General features: G+C 47.6%; 3 protein-coding genes across 5 annotated transcripts in view; 1 reads left to right on the top strand and 2 right to left on the bottom strand.

Annotated features, from left to right (window-relative positions):
- The window catches only part of zdhhc8b (zinc finger DHHC-type palmitoyltransferase 8b), a 49,654-nt gene extending 45,311 nt beyond the window's left edge, over positions 1-4,343 (bottom strand). Inside the window, exon 1 of the mRNA XM_048994261.1 lies at positions 3,778-4,343. Coding sequence (XP_048850218.1) covers positions 3,778-3,881 — 104 coding nt within the window. The 5' untranslated portion in view covers positions 3,882-4,343. The remainder of the gene's footprint in view (positions 1-3,777) is intronic.
- A 919-nt stretch (positions 4,344-5,262) lies between these two features.
- pgam5 (PGAM family member 5, serine/threonine protein phosphatase, mitochondrial) lies at positions 5,263-7,879 on the top strand. Its single transcript, XM_048994298.1, has 6 exons — positions 5,263-5,587; positions 5,987-6,159; positions 6,472-6,597; positions 6,999-7,087; positions 7,341-7,474; positions 7,565-7,879. The coding sequence occupies exons 1-6, from the start codon at positions 5,358-5,360 to the stop codon at positions 7,713-7,715; spliced, it is 903 nt and encodes a 300-aa protein (XP_048850255.1). The 5' UTR covers positions 5,263-5,357; the 3' UTR covers positions 7,716-7,879.
- A 1,086-nt stretch (positions 7,880-8,965) lies between these two features.
- Positions 8,966-17,732, bottom strand: ankle2 (ankyrin repeat and LEM domain containing 2). 3 transcript variants are annotated; one of them, XM_048994222.1, is made up of 13 exons: positions 17,611-17,732; positions 15,445-15,900; positions 14,837-15,031; positions 14,266-14,459; positions 13,959-14,147; positions 13,143-13,265; positions 12,989-13,055; positions 12,707-12,888; positions 11,737-11,843; positions 11,476-11,645; positions 10,596-11,391; positions 10,343-10,474; positions 8,966-10,119 (listed from the first exon to the last, which is right to left on the bottom strand). In XM_048994222.1, the coding sequence occupies exons 2-13, from the start codon at positions 15,887-15,889 to the stop codon at positions 9,912-9,914; spliced, it is 2,808 nt and encodes a 935-aa protein (XP_048850179.1). In that variant the 5' UTR covers positions 15,890-15,900; positions 17,611-17,732; the 3' UTR covers positions 8,966-9,911. The 3 variants fall into 3 exon arrangements, with proteins under 3 accessions (XP_048850179.1, XP_048850197.1, XP_048850189.1); XM_048994240.1 differs by lacking the exon at positions 17,611-17,732 and adding an exon at positions 17,512-17,598; XM_048994232.1 differs by lacking the exon at positions 17,611-17,732 and adding an exon at positions 16,747-17,472.
- Between the last annotated feature and the right edge of the window lie 228 nt (positions 17,733-17,960).

The following is a 17,960-nucleotide window of genomic DNA, read 5'->3' as shown; positions in this document are numbered from 1 at the left end:
TGGCAGTCTGAGCAAAGTCACAGAAATGCTACTTCTGTTTAATGTAACCTAAAGTCTCCTGTCACAGTCCGAAGACCTGGAAATCATCACAGGAAAAAAAAGACTGGATTTACCTCCACTGGCCAGACAACAGCATCACTGCAATTAAGCAGAGGACAGGGCTTGAGAACCCGAGAGTGTTGCTGGCTTATAAATGCACAGAGCACTGCAAAGACATCATCATCATCATCATCATCATCATCATCTCTGGCACTGCGGCTCCACTGTGTTCAGTCGTAGTGAAGCCAGGAACACAAATTCGGTTAAATTTGACTTAATAGTTGAGGCTTAACAGATACAAAGCTGTTCTTTTGTGAACTCCAAATACACACACAGCTACAAAACAGACCATGATTTCCTTAGAGGAAAAGAGTCCCAAAGGATAAAGAGGTGTCAACAATGAACTGAATTTAATAGAATAAAGTATTAATGCAAGAACAACAGTGATTGGTGGCCCTTCAAGAAAGACCCTCCCCCTCCCCCCTCCCACTAAGCTGAAGCATCTATTCATCACGGCACCATATCCTCAACAGGACCGCCACAGTCGGAGATGGATGGAGACAAATGGAGATGAAGTTTGAGATTCGACACACAAGCTGGACGAGCACGAGGGGGGGAAGAGGGGTAGCAGCCTATTAAATCAGCCCCTCCCCCAGCATTAAACTGGACAGATATATATTTTTCATTGCATCTCAGGAAGGGGAATGGACAATCATCGTTAAAATCAGCGAATAAATTACAGAAACATCACTTCAGAAAGAGCGAGGATACAAAGGAACGTTGCGCCCCATTGTCGGAGCCAGCTGAAAATTACGATAACCTCACCGCGCCAAGACCTCCCGCCACCAGGCGAAAAAAAAAATAAAGTCCTGAATAATGTATTGGCATGACGGCCTTGACAAACCACACCTGTCAGCGCGGTTTATCGACGGTTGTCTGAGATCGATGCCCTGAGGAGTGGCAGGGCTTTCCCCAAGTGTGCAGGCACCTGAACCATAGATGTCAAATGCTTCATGACAGCGTTTCCCGTTCAGCTGCCCCTGAAGATCTCAGCAGTCAAGGGCAAGGCTGCGCACTAACGTTCTCGCTTTATCTAGAAGAGCTGTGGAGTGATACCAACTAAGCATTGTGTTCACGGGTCATATTGTCAATATGATGATCTGCATGTAGTCCACTTGAGCCCAAGGGCCTCCCACATTAAGGATCAAACCTCATAACCTTCATGGACAATGAGAGTCCCCACTGGAGACAGAGCAATGGTTAGCATAGCGTAGCATTTGCCGTGGACATGGTCACATGACTGAAAGCAACAAAGCTATGAGAAACTCAATGACGCAGAAAAAGCTGTACTAGCAGACCAACCATCTTCTACTGAAAGCCTGTGTCCATTTTAGAGATCAAAAGCATATGGCCAAACATATATCCACCTAAACCGATCAATGCAGAGAGTCCTGCTTGAACGACTGACCCCCTGCGATTTCAGAAAACACAACACATTATCAATCCTCTATGTAACCAATACGAAACAATAAAAAACTGACTCGCAAGTATGCCAAGACTCCCTACAAATAGCATAAAATTCAAGAGTCAATACCTTCTTGTCATAACATGGATGGTCAGAAGAGTTCTGGGTCAGAACTATGTTCCACACCTGCAGGAGTCACACATCAGTAACCACTGATCCTGGTTCTCATAAGGAAACAGTCAGGAACCTCATGATAGCCAGCCCTGAGACACCTTTGGTGTCACTGTGATGAAGTTCAGGACAGAAAATCATACAGAAAACTGTGAGGTTTCCATCCATCAACCATATATACATCTACTGCTGCCCCAGAAGAAGACAAATTTATCATGGGATGCAAACCACCCCGGCCTGAAGCGGATCTCACCCATGGAGTCTGAGAGGGAGCTTTGAAATATCAGAATTCTGAACGAAACGTTCAACACTCAGTTCAGTCTTCACCCAAGCTGTCTACATCATCAATTTCAAGACCTATACTCCCATAGCATTACCTGTGAGCCGCTGCACATCTGTTGTCAGGTGAGACTGAACAATTAAACTGTTAAATGCACTTTGCTGTTCATCACTAGCCTCAGAATTGACTTGGGACTGTAGATGTTTGATATGTAGAGGGGGGGAGGGGAGACAAAACAACAACAACAGCACCACAAGATAACCCTTGTATCCAAGACAAGATGTCAGTCTGATTAAAAACGCATTTAATCAAGCAAATAAAATCTTTAACAGACTGCAGCACAGGATGGGACTATCACTAGCACTGTTAGGTTTTCATCTGACAGCCTCCTGGTCCAAAATATTTTATCCACTTATTCAGAATCATACAAAAACGTCCTATATGACTTCTAGACGAACTGACAGACAAACATTGCCTTTCAATCTTAATCCTAACCTGCAGATATACAATCCCGATCTCGAGCATGCAGGTAGACCGCGAACAAGTGAGATTAACCTGCGGATGCCGGTCCCCATACGGTGCCATGGATACGCAGAAGCGGCACCGCACATTTCACAAACTAACACTGCTGCTCCTCCGTAGAGGCACACCGTCACCGGGGGGATCCTGGCTTTCGGGGGGGGAGCAGTTCATTAAATCTCTCACCCTTCGGCAAAATGGCCCGACCAGTTAGGAGTCTACCATCCTAGCCACATTTTATGGTCACACAAAAACATTAAAAACTGTAAACAAACAGTGTTTAAATCCACATAAACAACCGTCCATTAACAAAACATTCTTCCTCAGTAAATCAATATTTGTGAAAACCAAGACTACCACTAAGACACTAGAGGATAAGCAATGTAACTGCTTTGGATGATCAATCTTTACTTAAAGCTATCGGGTGTCAAAACCAAAAATAAGACCAACAATATTTACAGATGCTCTCTAAACTAAGACATTACGTTACAATCCTTGTTCCAAAATAAGTAAATATTTTTTTACTGCAAACAAGTCATTCGGTTTAACAGAGTAAAGACCGTCGAGCCAAGTCGGTTCCCTAAAAGTCAATGCGTACGCTACATAGTTACCGATTCACTTCCACTTCACGTGGATTTTCACTTTAACGCAGCTCAAACTTAATCGCACTGAAACAAAGCAGCAAATACATCATCAACTGCACAAATTAAACCAAACACATAGACGGGAAAATAGATTTTAAGAGCGGCCTGGAGGTATAAACGAACAAAGTGGAGAAGTTGCCAGGATCTGTTAAATACTTGTTCAGTCACTATACCCTCCAGGCAGCATATGGCCCTTTTTTTGGCCAGACCGTTAAAGCCGACAGATCGCAGTAAAGTGCATTAAAACAGCACTGCAGCACCGACCCCCCTCCCCGGAGCAACAGAGCTACAGACAGCGCCCCCAACTCACGGTGTAATCAATCACAGCTGCAAAGAAGGAAAAAAGGAAAAGAAAGAAAAAACGGAAAGAAAGAGCGTAAAAGGCGCTCCGGTTTGACGGACATAAATATGCAGGGACATGGGGAACAGTCCTGTCAGAAAGACAAAGATACTTAAATGTAAAGCAAGCCAGTGAGGCCGGGCGCAAGCTGTCAAAAAACAAACCAATGAAATAAATAACAACAAAAAACTTAAAGACTAGGGGAGTAATGATCTGGATGAGTAGGTCCGTAACTAACTAGACGTAACTAACGGAGGGCAGTTTGCTCATTGCGGTCGACAAGATAATAAGGAAAATATGGGTGTTGAAAAAAACTTACGTGAAAACGAAGAATAAAGTGGTAGATCCAACCAGAAGAGTGGCGGCAGTGGATACCGGGATATATTTGGTGGGTTTAAACCTCTTTCCAGCGCTGTTGGGCATTCTGTAATTTCCACATTCCTCGCTTATTTAATCCGATGGGGTGGCACTGCTGGACCGGCATGGACAGATACCAGGACCCGATGCGATTTTCCCGCACTGCAACCCCCGCTGCCGCCGACACGAAGCACAGATCTGGCCGAAGAGAGAGCGCTGAGCGCTGGCGGCGCCTGGAAATCCCACCCGAGCGAGCGGCCCGGCCCGCTGCTGAGATCACTGCCCACTTTTAAAGGTGGAGCCGTTTGCGCAAAGCCGGAGAGCCGCCCTGGGCTGTTCGCGCAGTCCCTCTGCACAGCGAGCGATGCGCTGCACCCTGCGCCGTGCCCCCCGCGCCCAGAAACACCACCTCCGCCACTACCCCCCTGTGTCTATATGCCGAGCAGCGCTGAGATCCCTTAAAATGCGCGATGCCCTACAGAATTGCCATTTGGACTGAGAGGGGGCCACACACGTCACCGATAGGTAGAAGCAATGCACAGTGCAAAATTGCATCTCATTCTTCCTTACGGTTTTTATGATATTGTCGTGTTTGCCAGATTTTTGCCGCGTAACATATTTTGTCTACTTCGTAAATGTGGAATATGATATCTGATGGTCCATATAGTTGCTTAATCTTACTTAACGTGGTTTCTAATGTCTTATTCAGAGAATTTGATTGAAAATGCGTGTTAAACAGAGGCAACAAGAAATACTAATACAACTAACCTACTCACTTCAGACTATTGACTTTCAGGTCATTTGAAATTATTATAGTCCACTACAGTATTTTTGCCTGTCCATGTTATAATAAACCACAAAGAAAGGTGTCATTTATTTGTTAATTTATTTGTATTTTTGCTAATAAAATAAAATGATGCATTTTGGATAACATATGCCCCCTGGTGGTAATATCTAAATTACTTTTATCCTTAACTGATACCAGACACATATGTATGTCCGGCCATTATCCAGCCGTGTCCTGGTTGTATGAAGTACGAAACCATGAAAATAATTTTATTATTTGAAATACCTCTTATTGAAATATTTTACCAATAAAACACAACATGTAGTATTAGTATTATGGTTGTTGTTATTGTAATTACACGTAGTCATTTTCATTCTGTTAAACAGTATATTCTAAGCCACATCATTAATATGGTTTCATCCACCCATCGCCCAAATGCAGTAATAACAATAATAGTAATAATAATAATTATTATTATTATACATTCGCTAGCACATGATTCTAAATAGAATTATAATTCTTGAAATCACGCATTGGCTGTTGTAGTTGTGAATACGGGACTGTTTTCCTTTTTTGTGGTGCCGACCGCACAATTAAGCACACGGATCAGTGAAGCATGCATAATCGTACGTTGTAAATAAAAAAATCGCCGAAACCTTCGTTGCGATTGTCCAAACGAGATGCCGTAGTTAGCGAACCGCGGGGCGTGGCTGAGCGCCGCGTGTTTCCGGCGGAGAGTCTGCAGGCGAGTAGTGATGTCTTTCGGACGGGCAGCGAAATTTCTCTGTGGCTTTGCGGGTGGGGCGGTGGTGTTGGCGGCGGCTGGGACCGCTGCCCTGAACGCCGAGGAGTCACTCGGACGTGCCGGAGACGCCGTGCCAGGCCGACAGTTTTGGAGGTGGAAGGCAATCCCGGTGCTCCGAGCTGCGCAGCCGGTGCCAGCATGGGCACCGGCAAGTAGCGGCTGGGACGACAACTGGGACAAGTACGACGCCGTTGTCTTTTGTTCATGTGATATGTTGGATTAGATAAGTGTGGGAAGATGGAGAACATGGCGGGTGCAGTCTATGTATGTATTTATTAACACTGCGTGCCGTGAACTCTTAACTAAACTGAATAAATTAATTGCACACGCGTGTATAAAGAAAGAAAACACCGGGGCTCTTCACGCAACATTGGTCCAATAGAATACAACAGAAAAGGATACTGTTTTGTCATTGTACAGAAAGAAATTAAATACACAGCTCCTTGATCGATACTCCCGAAAGAACAAATAGCAGACATTACTGTCTGTTTACTCCTTAAATCTTGAATGTTATCTGTTTAATTTCAGTGTTCATTTGCTTAATTTCTTCGTATTTTAACTTGCTTGGTTTTGTCTCAGGCGTGATCTAGGGTCACAGAGTACATCTAAGAAGACGGAGAATAACAGCGAGGAAACCAGTACAGAGACTGACAGCTGCAAGCCGAAAGCTACACGTCACATCTTTCTGATAAGGCATTCCCAGTACAACCTGAATGGGAGTGAAGATAAGGACCGGGTCCTCACCCCGCTAGGTAGGCTGTGCTGGATGAATACAACCCAAGTACCTTGGGCTTTTTGCCAAGAGAACCTGGCAGCGGACAGGTTCAGGACTCTGCTCACTTGATGCGAACCTTGTAATCTCTAGTTTGACTTCCATTCCCTCTAATCAAGTTACCTAGCAGTGATTTTTTTTCATATTTCACATTTAATAAGAAAAACAATGGCAAAATGTGCACTGTGTAGTCGAAAACGGTGTGTCCAAGAATAGTTTCAGGATGAACTAGCCCAGCTGTTAGTTATTAACTAGTTGAAAATCAAGATGTTGTGGCTCTTGTCCTGTGCAGGACGGGAGCAGGCAGAGCTGACAGGCCAGAGGCTGGCCACCCTGGGGCTCAAATACAACATCCTGATACACTCCAGCATGACCCGTGCTACAGAGACTGCCCAGATCATCAGCAAGTATCTCCCAGGTGTGAGATGGTGCCCCCACCCCTCCACTCCGGTATAACGGCACAGTCGCAGTGACCGTACTTGTAAACTCAAGCCAGTCTCTAAATGCCAGGACATCACCCACAGTCAGACACCTCTGCAGATTGTTTGCTAGCTTCATTTCCAAACAATAACTACTTGTTTAGTTTTTGTGTTATTTTTGGTTTGTAGAATTTCACATGGAATATTAGATGCTTTAAATTCTAGTTCTTCACGATGAGTTATACCACTGGGTTCAGCAGACCACTGATATTGACTTTGGTGATGTGCTAATCAGTGACTTTGTCCATATATTTACATTCCTTAACTAAAAGATTAACAAGGCCAAACATCGTATACTGCTGTTTGATAAGTCCTAACTAGTGTGCCATTTGTTGCTCAGGGTTAGAGCTGGTGAGCTGTGATCTGCTGAGGGAAGGGGCCCCGATTGAGCCTGTACCTGCAATCTCTCACTGGAAGCCTGATGCAGCGGTGAGCCGGGTGTCTACACTGTGTGTGACTGCCACCTACAGGGCTGGGAGGCTACTGCATGCTGGGAGCTGCCACAAATGAGCACAGTGTGTGTGGATCACTTACCTTGGGGGGGCTGCCTGGAACAGGCTGCAGTCCCCTGAAAATGCCCTAAAGCTGGGAGGGCTGATCCGCAGGCATGAAGCACGCCGGGTTGTCAGGTGATGCCGGTAATAAAATGTCTGTCCTTGGGGGCTCCGCCTCCTGTCCTTAGCAGTATCATGAAGACGGGGCGCGGATCGAGGCCGCCTTCCGGCGCTACATCCATCGGGCGGATGCCAAGCAGAAGGAGGACAGCTATGAGATCATCGTCTGCCATGCCAACGTCATCCGCTACTTCGTGTGCAGGTGGCTATGTGCAGCATGTCCCCTACTCATTTTACTCAGCTGTGTACAGGTGTTGAACCTCTGGATGTGTCCGTTTGCCTCATCTCCCAGGGCCCTGCAGTTCCCCCCTGAGGGCTGGTTGCGCATGGGCCTGAACAACGGCAGCATCACCTGGCTCACGGTGCGGCCCAACGGGCGGGTGGCCCTACGTGCGCTGGGGGACTCTGGCTTCATGCCGCCGGACAAAGTCACGCGCACCTAAGGCCCAGTCGGACAATTTCTCACCTCACCCTGGGAGGGCGGAGTCTCCGCCCGGTTCCCGATGCCTGCTTGGTCTTTTCTGACTCTTTATTGATGAAGAGATTAAGTCACCACGCATGGTATTTGTGTCTTACCAGCCGCTAATGTGTGTATGCAGCATCGGCAGCACAGCGCCCTCTTCTGGCACGTCTCCAAGTGTCTTGGGAATTTAGTCGTATCGTTTAACTGCTGTGCAAAAAAAAAAAACTTGTGGTCCTTTCTCTGCAATTTGTCATACAGAGGAAACCAAAAAGTGACATTTGATTGTAGTCCTTACCTACAGGAGGGGGCGGGGCAGCAGACAATACAGCGACTATTTTTGAACCTGTTTGTGGCCGTTTCCTGAGTGCCGGTTTTACAGGCCCTTTGTGCTAAACGCTTTTCTATTTTGTGAGTGATGCCGTACATGTGGACGTTGTGATTGCACAATAAAGACTGACGACTCATCCACTGCGTTTGTGGTTTCTTTTATGATGAAGCTGCATGCCATCATAAGAATTTCCTCATGTGTCTGAGCTGATGTTTAATGGACCACAGATTCGAAGAGATCCACTTTAGCTTTATTATGCATACTTGACCGTACTTGTGTGCCTGTTTGACATCATCTTCCATTGCCGAAGGCCAGTTCCAATAATAAGAACACGAGTACAGAGGACAGTAAAAATCCCTGGACGTCGTTCTTGCCCTGCCTCAAATGTCAAGGATGCGTCAGTTGCATTCTCGCCAAACAAGAACAATCCCATGATGCATTGCATCCGAAGTTCACTCTTGGGAGACAAGTTAGCAAATACGTTCTGGCCAAGGGCACAACCTTTGAGATCTTTGCATTCTTGGAATTGAAAAACACCCCCTGAGCTGTAACAGTATTGAACGCCACGTTACAGACGGACCTGTTAACCCAAATCATGGCTGACTTGGTCATACATTTGGGTAAGGAGGCAGGGAGTGTTTAATGTGTGAACAGATAGTCTAAACAGTGCAGGAAATAAAGAATGAAACAGCATCATCACATACGTGGTCTGAAATTCAGCTTTCCTTGGTCTAGAGTTCAGCAAAGGGGATCATTGCAAAAGATCCTCACTATCAGGCTCGTTGTTTGACAAGGACCACATGGCTTCCTATCAGCTGCCAAAGACGATGGGAGATTTCAGACTCCACATGTGGTGACGGACACCAGGACACAACCGTGAAAGAAGGGACTGCTTGGCCTCCTTGTTAAACTGTTAGATTTACAGTCCTTTATTATTATTTTAACATTTACTGTCCAGTGGCTGTTTTCATATTTGGATAACGAAACCTTCAGACACAGTCCTAAATCTGTCACATTCATTCAGGCAGGCCTCTGATCTCACACAGAACAAGGTGCCATCATCTGACAGGTTTTTTTCCACAGAACACTTTCAAACGTCCGTTTGGTTCTCCAAGGTGGAGAGTCATTTGGCAAAGTGTCACAGCTGAGTCCAGGAAACCAAGAGGGGCAAAAGCAAATATAGTTAATCTACAAACAAAAATACATATTTATTAAAGAAATCTTAAAATACGGCATGGAAGAACCAAAACACACCACAATATTTTCCTTTTTTTGTGTAAAGACCCGTCAAAGTCAGTCATTTAATGTCTAAATATCCCACAGAGAAAACAAAAAAGGGCTTGTAGCAGGAGAGGACCAGAGATTGGTTCCCCATTTCAGAGAATTAAGGCAACTCCTAAACTGAAAGGAAATACAACAGTAACCAAAAACGGGAACAACCTGGCAGTCTGCTAGCACGTATGCTAACATTGTTTTGTGCTACTCCAAGATGGCAAGAAAACCATAATAAAAAGATTAATTTTTAAAACATTCATTTTCTATTCATTCATACACTGTAGCATTATTTTCCTGGGGATTAATGAGTACCATATTGAGGGTTAGAGAGTCTGTTTGACAACTGAGATCCTATCAAGAAGATGCGTCTCCCTAAGATGACGTGAGTAACGTACGATTCTGTAACCTAAACCTGGGCCTGCAAAGGCGCCCCTCTGGGAATCTGCCTGGTCAGGACGGGGCCCAGGATTACGGACGATCCTCGACGCTTCGTGCTGAAGGGCGGGCGCATTACCAAATGGGGGAGAGGGAAGTCTCGTGTACCATGTGCATATTCTAGGGGAGGATGCCGCATCAGAATGCCGGTTCGCCAAAGTATTTGTGGCGGACGCGCTGAATGTAGCTGGTGGAGCTATGCCGACCCGGGCTGGTCCAATCCGGAGAGGCAGCGTGTCGGGCTGGGCTGGACCTCCCAGGCGTGGACAGGAAGCTGGCGCTGGAAGAGCCGGGCGTGCTGGTCTGCAGCCTGAGGCGGCTTTTGTCTACCGTCGGACTGGGCCAGCTGGGGAGAGTGACACGGTACCAGTTACCGCTGCTGACTCAACGTGGCCCATTCAACAACGGGAGAACAAGGCCTTTAATTCTCAAGGAAAGAGACTTACAGCTTACAGCTGGCTGAAGGGATCCACCCACCAATAAAATGACCAGGCTGGTTTCCCAGCAACCCCATCCACCATGGGTCTGGGGGCCTCGATTCCCCCGCCATTAACATCCACCATACCCACCTCTGCATCTCAGATGCCGAGAAGCTCTGGAGCATGTTCCTCCACTTGTGCACACTCGGGTATTTCTGTGGGTCGATGTCCCTGTCCCCGATGGCCAGCAGCACCTCTCTGTCCAGCTTGGTTGGCGACTCCCTGGCAAACACAAGGAGAGCCCGGTGACGCTCAGAAACGTCACATGCGGAATGCGAGACTCTGAAAGGTCTCTCTGAGATGCTCACCGGACGGCACCCTGTTCTGTTTCCCAAGCACTCACCCCTCGATGAAGAGCACCTTTTTCGCTTGGGGCGGCGTCCGTGACATGTGCGAGCTCTCCAGAGATTTGTATGTAGAGCCTGAGCTACTCAGGTCCCTGCCCCCATGGTCCCAGGACCGGGAGCGGGCGCAGATGGGCCTCTCGGAGCCGACGCTGCCTGTCCTTTGGCTCGCAGCCTCCACGCTCTCCTCGGGAGTGAAGTACTCCTCTGAGCTGCTGAGGGAGCGATCGATCCCATCCACGTCGTCCCTCCCCCCCAACCTAGGGGCTGTCGGCTCCTCTTTGTCTGAGAGCACCAAGCTGGTAAGGCTCTGGAGCACATCCGTGGAGTCCTGGGCCTCCCTGTGCCAGACACCTGCCCCGCAGCGCCACCTCTCAGCGGGTCGGCTCTCAGCCGCATCCTGCAGGGACATCCTCTCAAATTCCACCATCAGGTTGGAGATGGGGGACAGCAAGCTGGGGGAGGCCCCCCCGCGGCCGATCCGTTCCCCGTTCTGGGTCCTCTCGCCTGACAGAGGGGAGCACAGCCCGTTCTTCTCGGCAGACGGGAGGCCCTTTTCAGAGAGCAGGCAGTCCTGCTCCGCGGCCATCTCAATGAGGTCGGCGCTGCGTGACACGGGCAGGATGTGGAACTCCAGACCCCCCGAAGCCCCCTTCAGGCTGTCCTTGCCACACACCGCCGTAATGCTGGTCAGCGCCGCATTCTGCCGGTTCTTGATCTCCTCCAGACTGATGTCGTCTCCCTCGTCCAGGAACGCCCCCACGGAAATGGAGTTGCAGAACTTTTTGGGCTTGCCTGCAGATGGAAACGACGCTTCAAAAACAGCCAATCAGAAGCAACTTCCTTCACTCATAAAATGGAAATGGCTGCAGAGCTTACCTGGTGAAGGGGTTTTGAAACGATTGCTGGTCTCATTTTCTCCGGCTTCCTCTTTTTGGCTGAGGTGCTCCTCCAGCTTCCGGAGGCCTTCTGCTGTGGATAGGTCCACAAAGCCGCCCAGAAACTCCCAGTACTCTGCCCAGGGGTGGCCCAGTTCATGGGCAAGGTCTCTGTACGAAAGGAGGAGGGAGAGAGAGAGCATCATTACCTGGCTTGGCCCTACAGGCAAGCTAATCAGGAGTCAATCAGTCCTCAACGGACCTTCCTACTCTCTCCGCCCCTCGGTCTGGGTCAGACTTCCGGATATTGTGAAAATACTCCGCCCGGTCTCTAGGTGGCGTCTTCCATACTCTGCGGAACTCATCTGCCTGCAAGGGAAACACACCCGCAATGTCAACCCTGATGTTTTTTGCCATTTCTAATATAAATGATCTAATCACAAAACAATGGAATAAGGGCTCCTGGTGCACAGTCTGACCTAACACGCGTGATTCAAGCGCACTGATCCCATGATTTTCTTGAGTGTAACTTTTCCCACATGCTTGAGTTTTCTCACAAAAACTGAGGATTCGAAATGGACCACAAGCATCACTTCAACATAACTTTTACGTTTACAGACGCTCCCTGGGTTGTGATGGTCCATGTTACGATATTTCGACTTTACGATGGGTTCTTCGCTTTCAGAATTTTATTCAATAAATTAAATATTCAAAGATTTTATTATAAAACAGGTTTTAAATGAATGATTTTGCCGAACTGTAGGTATGTGTTCTAAGCATGTTTACGGCAGGTTAGACTAGGCTATGATGTTAGTTAGGTTAGGTGTACTGTATTAAACTGCATTTTTGCCTTATGATATTTCCGCCTTTTGAAAGGTTTATCAGGACGTAACCCTGTCGTAACCCGGGGAGAGGCTGCATTTATTCAGCAATCCCTTTGGCTCAAAACAACATCCAGGTCAGAAAGCAGAGTCTGCCAGTTCCTGCAGCAATTGGACATCAGTCTGCCAATCACAGCGACCTTCAGATCAACCGGGCACAGCCACACACTGCCCCATCTTAATCTGGCTTTGGGGGGTGTTATCTCAGTGATATGTAAACTTCTTAGTCTTCTATCAAGAAACTGCTGCTTAGAACTGTATAAAAATGATTTATAAGACTAAGATGAATGAATTATATACAATTCTTTGATAGGGTTTAAACAGTGCTTAATTGGACATTGTAAACCATACCTTGGATGGACTAAGTGGGCCCGCAAAAGCCCTCACTGCCATTACTGGGTCTTTGGGGCTTCCTGGCAGCTTGGCGATTAGCGAATGAGGAACACCTTCTGATGGCTCAGGTGACCAGGGACCACCAATAACAGGCTGCAAAGAATTGTCCGTGGCCCTCAGCAGTGGGATGAAACAGCGGTCTGTGGCAGAGGAAAAAAAAAAATGATTGGATGAGTGAAATGGGGGAGAGGAAAAAACGCAGACGCACAGACATACTCTGCCTTAAAGCCTGGTGCCTACCTTCTAAATGGTCACTGATCTTCTGCATAATCTCCTCCTGGTTTTTGTGCTTTCTTTCACAAATAACCTGCCGAAGAAAAGTGGGCTGACATGACTGGACACCACAAGGGCAAAGCACATGTCCACACGTTCGCCAGCGGCTGCGGTAACTCACCTCGCAAGGCTTCTTGTCGTACTTGTTCTTGCAGTTTTTGTCCGTGTCTGGGTGCGAGCACAAGACGTTCACCACCTCAGGGCAGCCAAACTTACAGGCGAAGTGCAGCGGGGTTTCGAAGCCCTGTGAAGGCATACAGGGGAGCCAGGAGTCACCCATAGAGGCTGGCACAAAGCAAGTACTCATCGCCTTGCCCAGGGTGTCGAGGTACAGTACGGGAGAGGGGGTATTGAAGTACATTGCGGGCGAGTACTCGCCACTGCATCAGGGGTGTTGAGGTACAGTACGGATGAGTACTCACCGTCTTGTCTGGGTGTTGAGGCATAGTATGGGTGAGTACTCACTGCCTTGTCTGGGGTGGAGTACTCACTCCAGTGGGGATGTTGAAGCACAGTACATGCGAGTACTCACCATCTTATTGGGATTGTTGAGGTACACTGTGGGTGAGTACTTACTGCACTGGGGGTGTTGAGATACAGTATGGGTGAGTACTCACTGCCTTGTCTGGGGTGTTGAGCTACAGTACTCACTCCAGTGGGGATATTGAAGCACAGTACATGTGAGTACTCACCATCTTCTCGGGGTTGTTGAGGTACACTGTGGGTGAGTACTTACTGCATTGGGGGTGTTGAGGTACAGTATGGGTGAGTACTCACTGCCTTGTCTGGGGTGTTGAGCTACAGTACTCACTCCAGTGGGGATATTGAAGCACAGTACATGTGAGTACTCACCATCTTGTCGGGGTTGTTGAGGTACACTGTAGGTGAGTACTTACTGCATTGGGGGTGTTGAGGTACAGTATGGGTGAGTACTCACTGCCTTATCTGGGGTGTTGAGGTACAGATCCACGATGTAGCGGATTCGTTTCTGCAGCATGCCCTCCTGGTCGTCAGGGTACATTAGTCGCATGAAGTCTGGGTTCTCCAGCGTGTCCAGTAGGAGCTGGGCGATGCCGGGCTGGTTCTCCTTGGCCGCCACATGCATGACATTGTAGCGACAACCCTCCTGAAACAGCCACAGCAGGAGACACCGGGGGTGAAAACACTGACAGCTGCAGAAATACTACCCCACCCTGTACACCGTGTTCAGCAAACAAACGACAGCAACCTGCAGCCCCCAGTACCTGCACCACAGTGGGGTTGTCCCCGGAGCCGATGAGATAGCGCGGGTTGCTCCACACCAGGTCGGAGAAAGCCACCTGGTCCCCTTTCTCCACAGCCTTGCGCAGCTTGGCCGTCAGGTCCTGTGTACGTGGGCTCTTGAAGCTGTTGGCTCGCTCCCTGTTGATAGTCTCTGCCTCCAGGGCTGATGGGCCATCTTATGGGGGAGGGATCAAAAAGGAGGGAGATTCAGATCACAACACAGAGCGCAAACTCACAGAGCTCTTCCGATACACGAGTTTGACTGTGGGGCAGCTTGTGAAACAGTTACTGTGAGCTTCTCTGATAAGTGCTAAAACGTGTAATGGATGTATCAAAATGAGATTGATTATTAGTAGAAAGAATGAAAAGTACTGAGTGTTTCAACTATACTTTTCTTGTCTTCTCCAAAATCTGGCATTAAGGTAATAAAAGCCACGGTAACAAAAGAGTAATATCCCGATTTTAACGATGTTATGCAGAGGAGAGAATGAGCAGCAAGGGACTAATTGAAAGATACGCAAGCATGTGGAGACCTCCGATCGGGAGACCAACCCCTGTAGAAGATGAGGCCTGGCTTCCCTGGGGAGACACAGGGGGTGAACTTGCTAGGGGAGGGGCAGTAATCGCAGATGCCCTTGGCAAACTTTTCTGCATCCTCTCGGTTGGAGAATGGCTTGAATCGAGCCCCTTTCATCGTCTTCACAGCCTGCATAGCCTCCTTCTTGTCTGTGTAGACATGGACCCTGTCTGTGCAGGGAGAAGTGAAGCATTCACAGATTAGACGTTGGGAGAGAAAAGTGTAACTCCATCACTGCTTACGGGTAACAGACAGGCTGTTCATTTGTAATATTTTTCTCAATGGTACAAAAGTGGAGCCCTTGTAAGACCGGAACTTCACTTAATAAACCTGTGTCATCTGCAGATTCATGCACGAGTAAAAGCAGAAAATATCAGCAGGATGCAGTCAGACCTCCCCACTAACAAAAAGGAGGTACACAGTATCGGTTTCATCCCTTCCTTTGCCAGCTTACTTTTTTGCACACCACAGTCACACACTGCCTAGCAGAGACTGCACACTGCAACATGCGAGGTTTCGCATGCCTCTGTGAGGGAGAGGGTTCCAACAGCTCTCAGTGCCCAAACCCTTACGGCATCCTCACCACTTCTGGCCAGCACGTCCTCCGTTAATGGACACACGCCATAGTAGACTGTTGGGGATGTCTGAGGGGTCTTGGGAGGGTCCTGTCCTTCGGCCTGGGAGGTCACGTCCTCCACCTGCACGCTGCGTGATACCTCAGGCTTCTCCAAGAGTGCCTCCTCCTCAGGCGGGTTGAGCCCCAGATCGTAGCCAAAGTCCCCCCCTCGGCTGACCTCCTGGGAGTCCTGAGCCGAAACTGTGGATGAAGTCGAAGCACATGTCGCCGCCCCCCCTCCGTCTCGCTCCGACGTCCCACCACTGTTTCCCAGGATGGCGCGGGCCAGTCGTCTCTCGAAGGTGGCCCTAGTGGTGCCTGTTATGGGGCCACACATGAGGTTGGCTCCGATGATCTCCTCACGCAGCTGGTCTGCACTCAGCTCTCGAAGCCTGCTCAGAATGGCCTCCATCCTTCAGCTACCTGGGGAAAGGAGCACAGCACCGTCAGGGCGTCACCTGGGCGAGCTGTGCGCCTTCATGTCCTGCAGACGCCTGCTGGCAGCATGATTAAAATGCTACACACTTTAGGACCCCTATGAGCTGGCGTTAGCATGAACCATGCAAGAGCCACGAGAAATAACTCCAGCGGACGGCAGGATTTCCGTGACAGGTGGACCACCCTCTGTGACAAACCAGTGAGAAACCAAAAATCACTGAAGGTTAACTATTCATGCTTCAACTCCAGAAAATTAGATTCTATTTTAATAGATCAAAACATTTAAATACATTTAGTACATATGCATAAACCCTAATTAATGTAATTTTATAATTGGCTATTTATCAAAAGCATGTTTTATAAAGCATATGCATACTACAGAACATAAAAATAATGTATGGATAAATACGGTGTCGAATTAATCGTAACAGTTATGTAAGAAACACGATCTACCTATGGCTCTGCAATAGTTCAATAAAAAAACGCCGCTTACTGATTAAAGGCCAGTTTTTCAACGCACCGCGAATATATTTATCAAATCGATTTACTTGCAATTATAACAACCACGTATTTTTGGTAGACAAACGTCGCACGTATAATGGTGTAATCAAGTTTTTTTTGTGCGTTAGCTCGATTTTTACCTCCACTCGTCTGAAAAGGTTAAGTTTTACTGTCTGTATATCTTCGCGTTTGAGCCGAAAAACAAGCATGTTCACTCGTACTAAATTACTTGCCATCTCCATCACATCACAGTACTGATGGTGTCCATATAAATAATATCCACGGATAACGTATGACATCGAATGACAGTAACCGCGTCTTCACACTTACCATCCATTATTCAACAAGCAGTAATATTTTAGAAACAAAAATCTGGCCCGGTATTACTGTGATAATTTAACGGCAGTTTGCAGATGGGCTGCAGAGGCAGACACAAAGCTAGGCACAGTCTGGAAGGGTCTCATTGTTTACATGGCACAGGGCGCATGCGCACTCCCGGTCCGGCAGCACGGGGACGCGCCGCAGAGAACGGAAGGTACGCGTAGCCGGCCGCCCTGTTTTTTTTTTATTTTATTATAATACATATAAACCTAATGCAAGCCATGTGGACGGCCACGGTTATTCGTAAAACTTAGGAATTGCCAACTCATGGGACACCAAGCTACCTAGGCGACAGGGCGGAGCAAACCAATACGCATACACCCGACAAGAGCCGGCTCTTGTCGCGTAACTTTATCTGCATCGTTACACGCCTAATAAAGGAGTTTAAAATCCGCCAATAAATGAACTGTTTTCGTTAAATCAACGTCGTTCACCCCAGTATTGTCGCCTGTATCAGTCAATGCCACTAAGCCGCCGACATTCTTAACTAGCTAACGTATATGGAGGCTATTCAGTGTGCATCATAGACCATGCATGGCTCAGCTACCAGCTAACCATCCGAAACATCCCTGATATTAATCAAAGTTAGACGTTAGATGTTAGTTCTGAAGCTCCCAAATCGCACGATGAATCAACAACTCAGCCCGGCAGACAGCAAGCGTGTATTAAAAATATCCTGCAGCAATGTGTTTTTTTGCAGACGTCAGACATTACCCAGTGCGGAATATATGACATGTTACCGATTAAAATATCTAATATTTTATTCAGCTCCCAGATCTAAGTTTCTATGTGACATAGACCGTCAGTGCCCACCTCCTTCTCTCCCCTTCTTCTCCTGTAGTCAACCGCGACGCTTTCAAAATGCTTTGAAGTAGGACCCGCGGGTCTCCCTACAAATGCCTGAAGAAAACTCAGCGACGCTTCCGAAACACATTGCTATCGAGCCCACACCTTCTCTGAAAAATCAATTAAAAGCGCTTTATGCTTTCGAAACACAACGCTGCATGATATGACTTTTCTTAATGCCCAAATTTAAATCCAGGACTCTTCCGTATCAATTCTGTTGTAGGTTTCCGCGGTTACCTTGTAAATGCCTGAATAAAACTCGGGGTCACGCCTTAATTTGTCTGTCTTATCAGTCACCACTTTTCTCATTTTATATG

This window comes from Brienomyrus brachyistius, chromosome 2 (assembly GCF_023856365.1).
Source record: "Brienomyrus brachyistius isolate T26 chromosome 2, BBRACH_0.4, whole genome shotgun sequence".
In the NCBI taxonomy this organism is placed as follows: Eukaryota; Metazoa; Chordata; class Actinopteri; order Osteoglossiformes; family Mormyridae; genus Brienomyrus; species Brienomyrus brachyistius.
The sequence above is the reverse complement of the archived record's forward strand: the minus strand, read 5'-3'. Positions and strand labels throughout refer to the sequence as shown.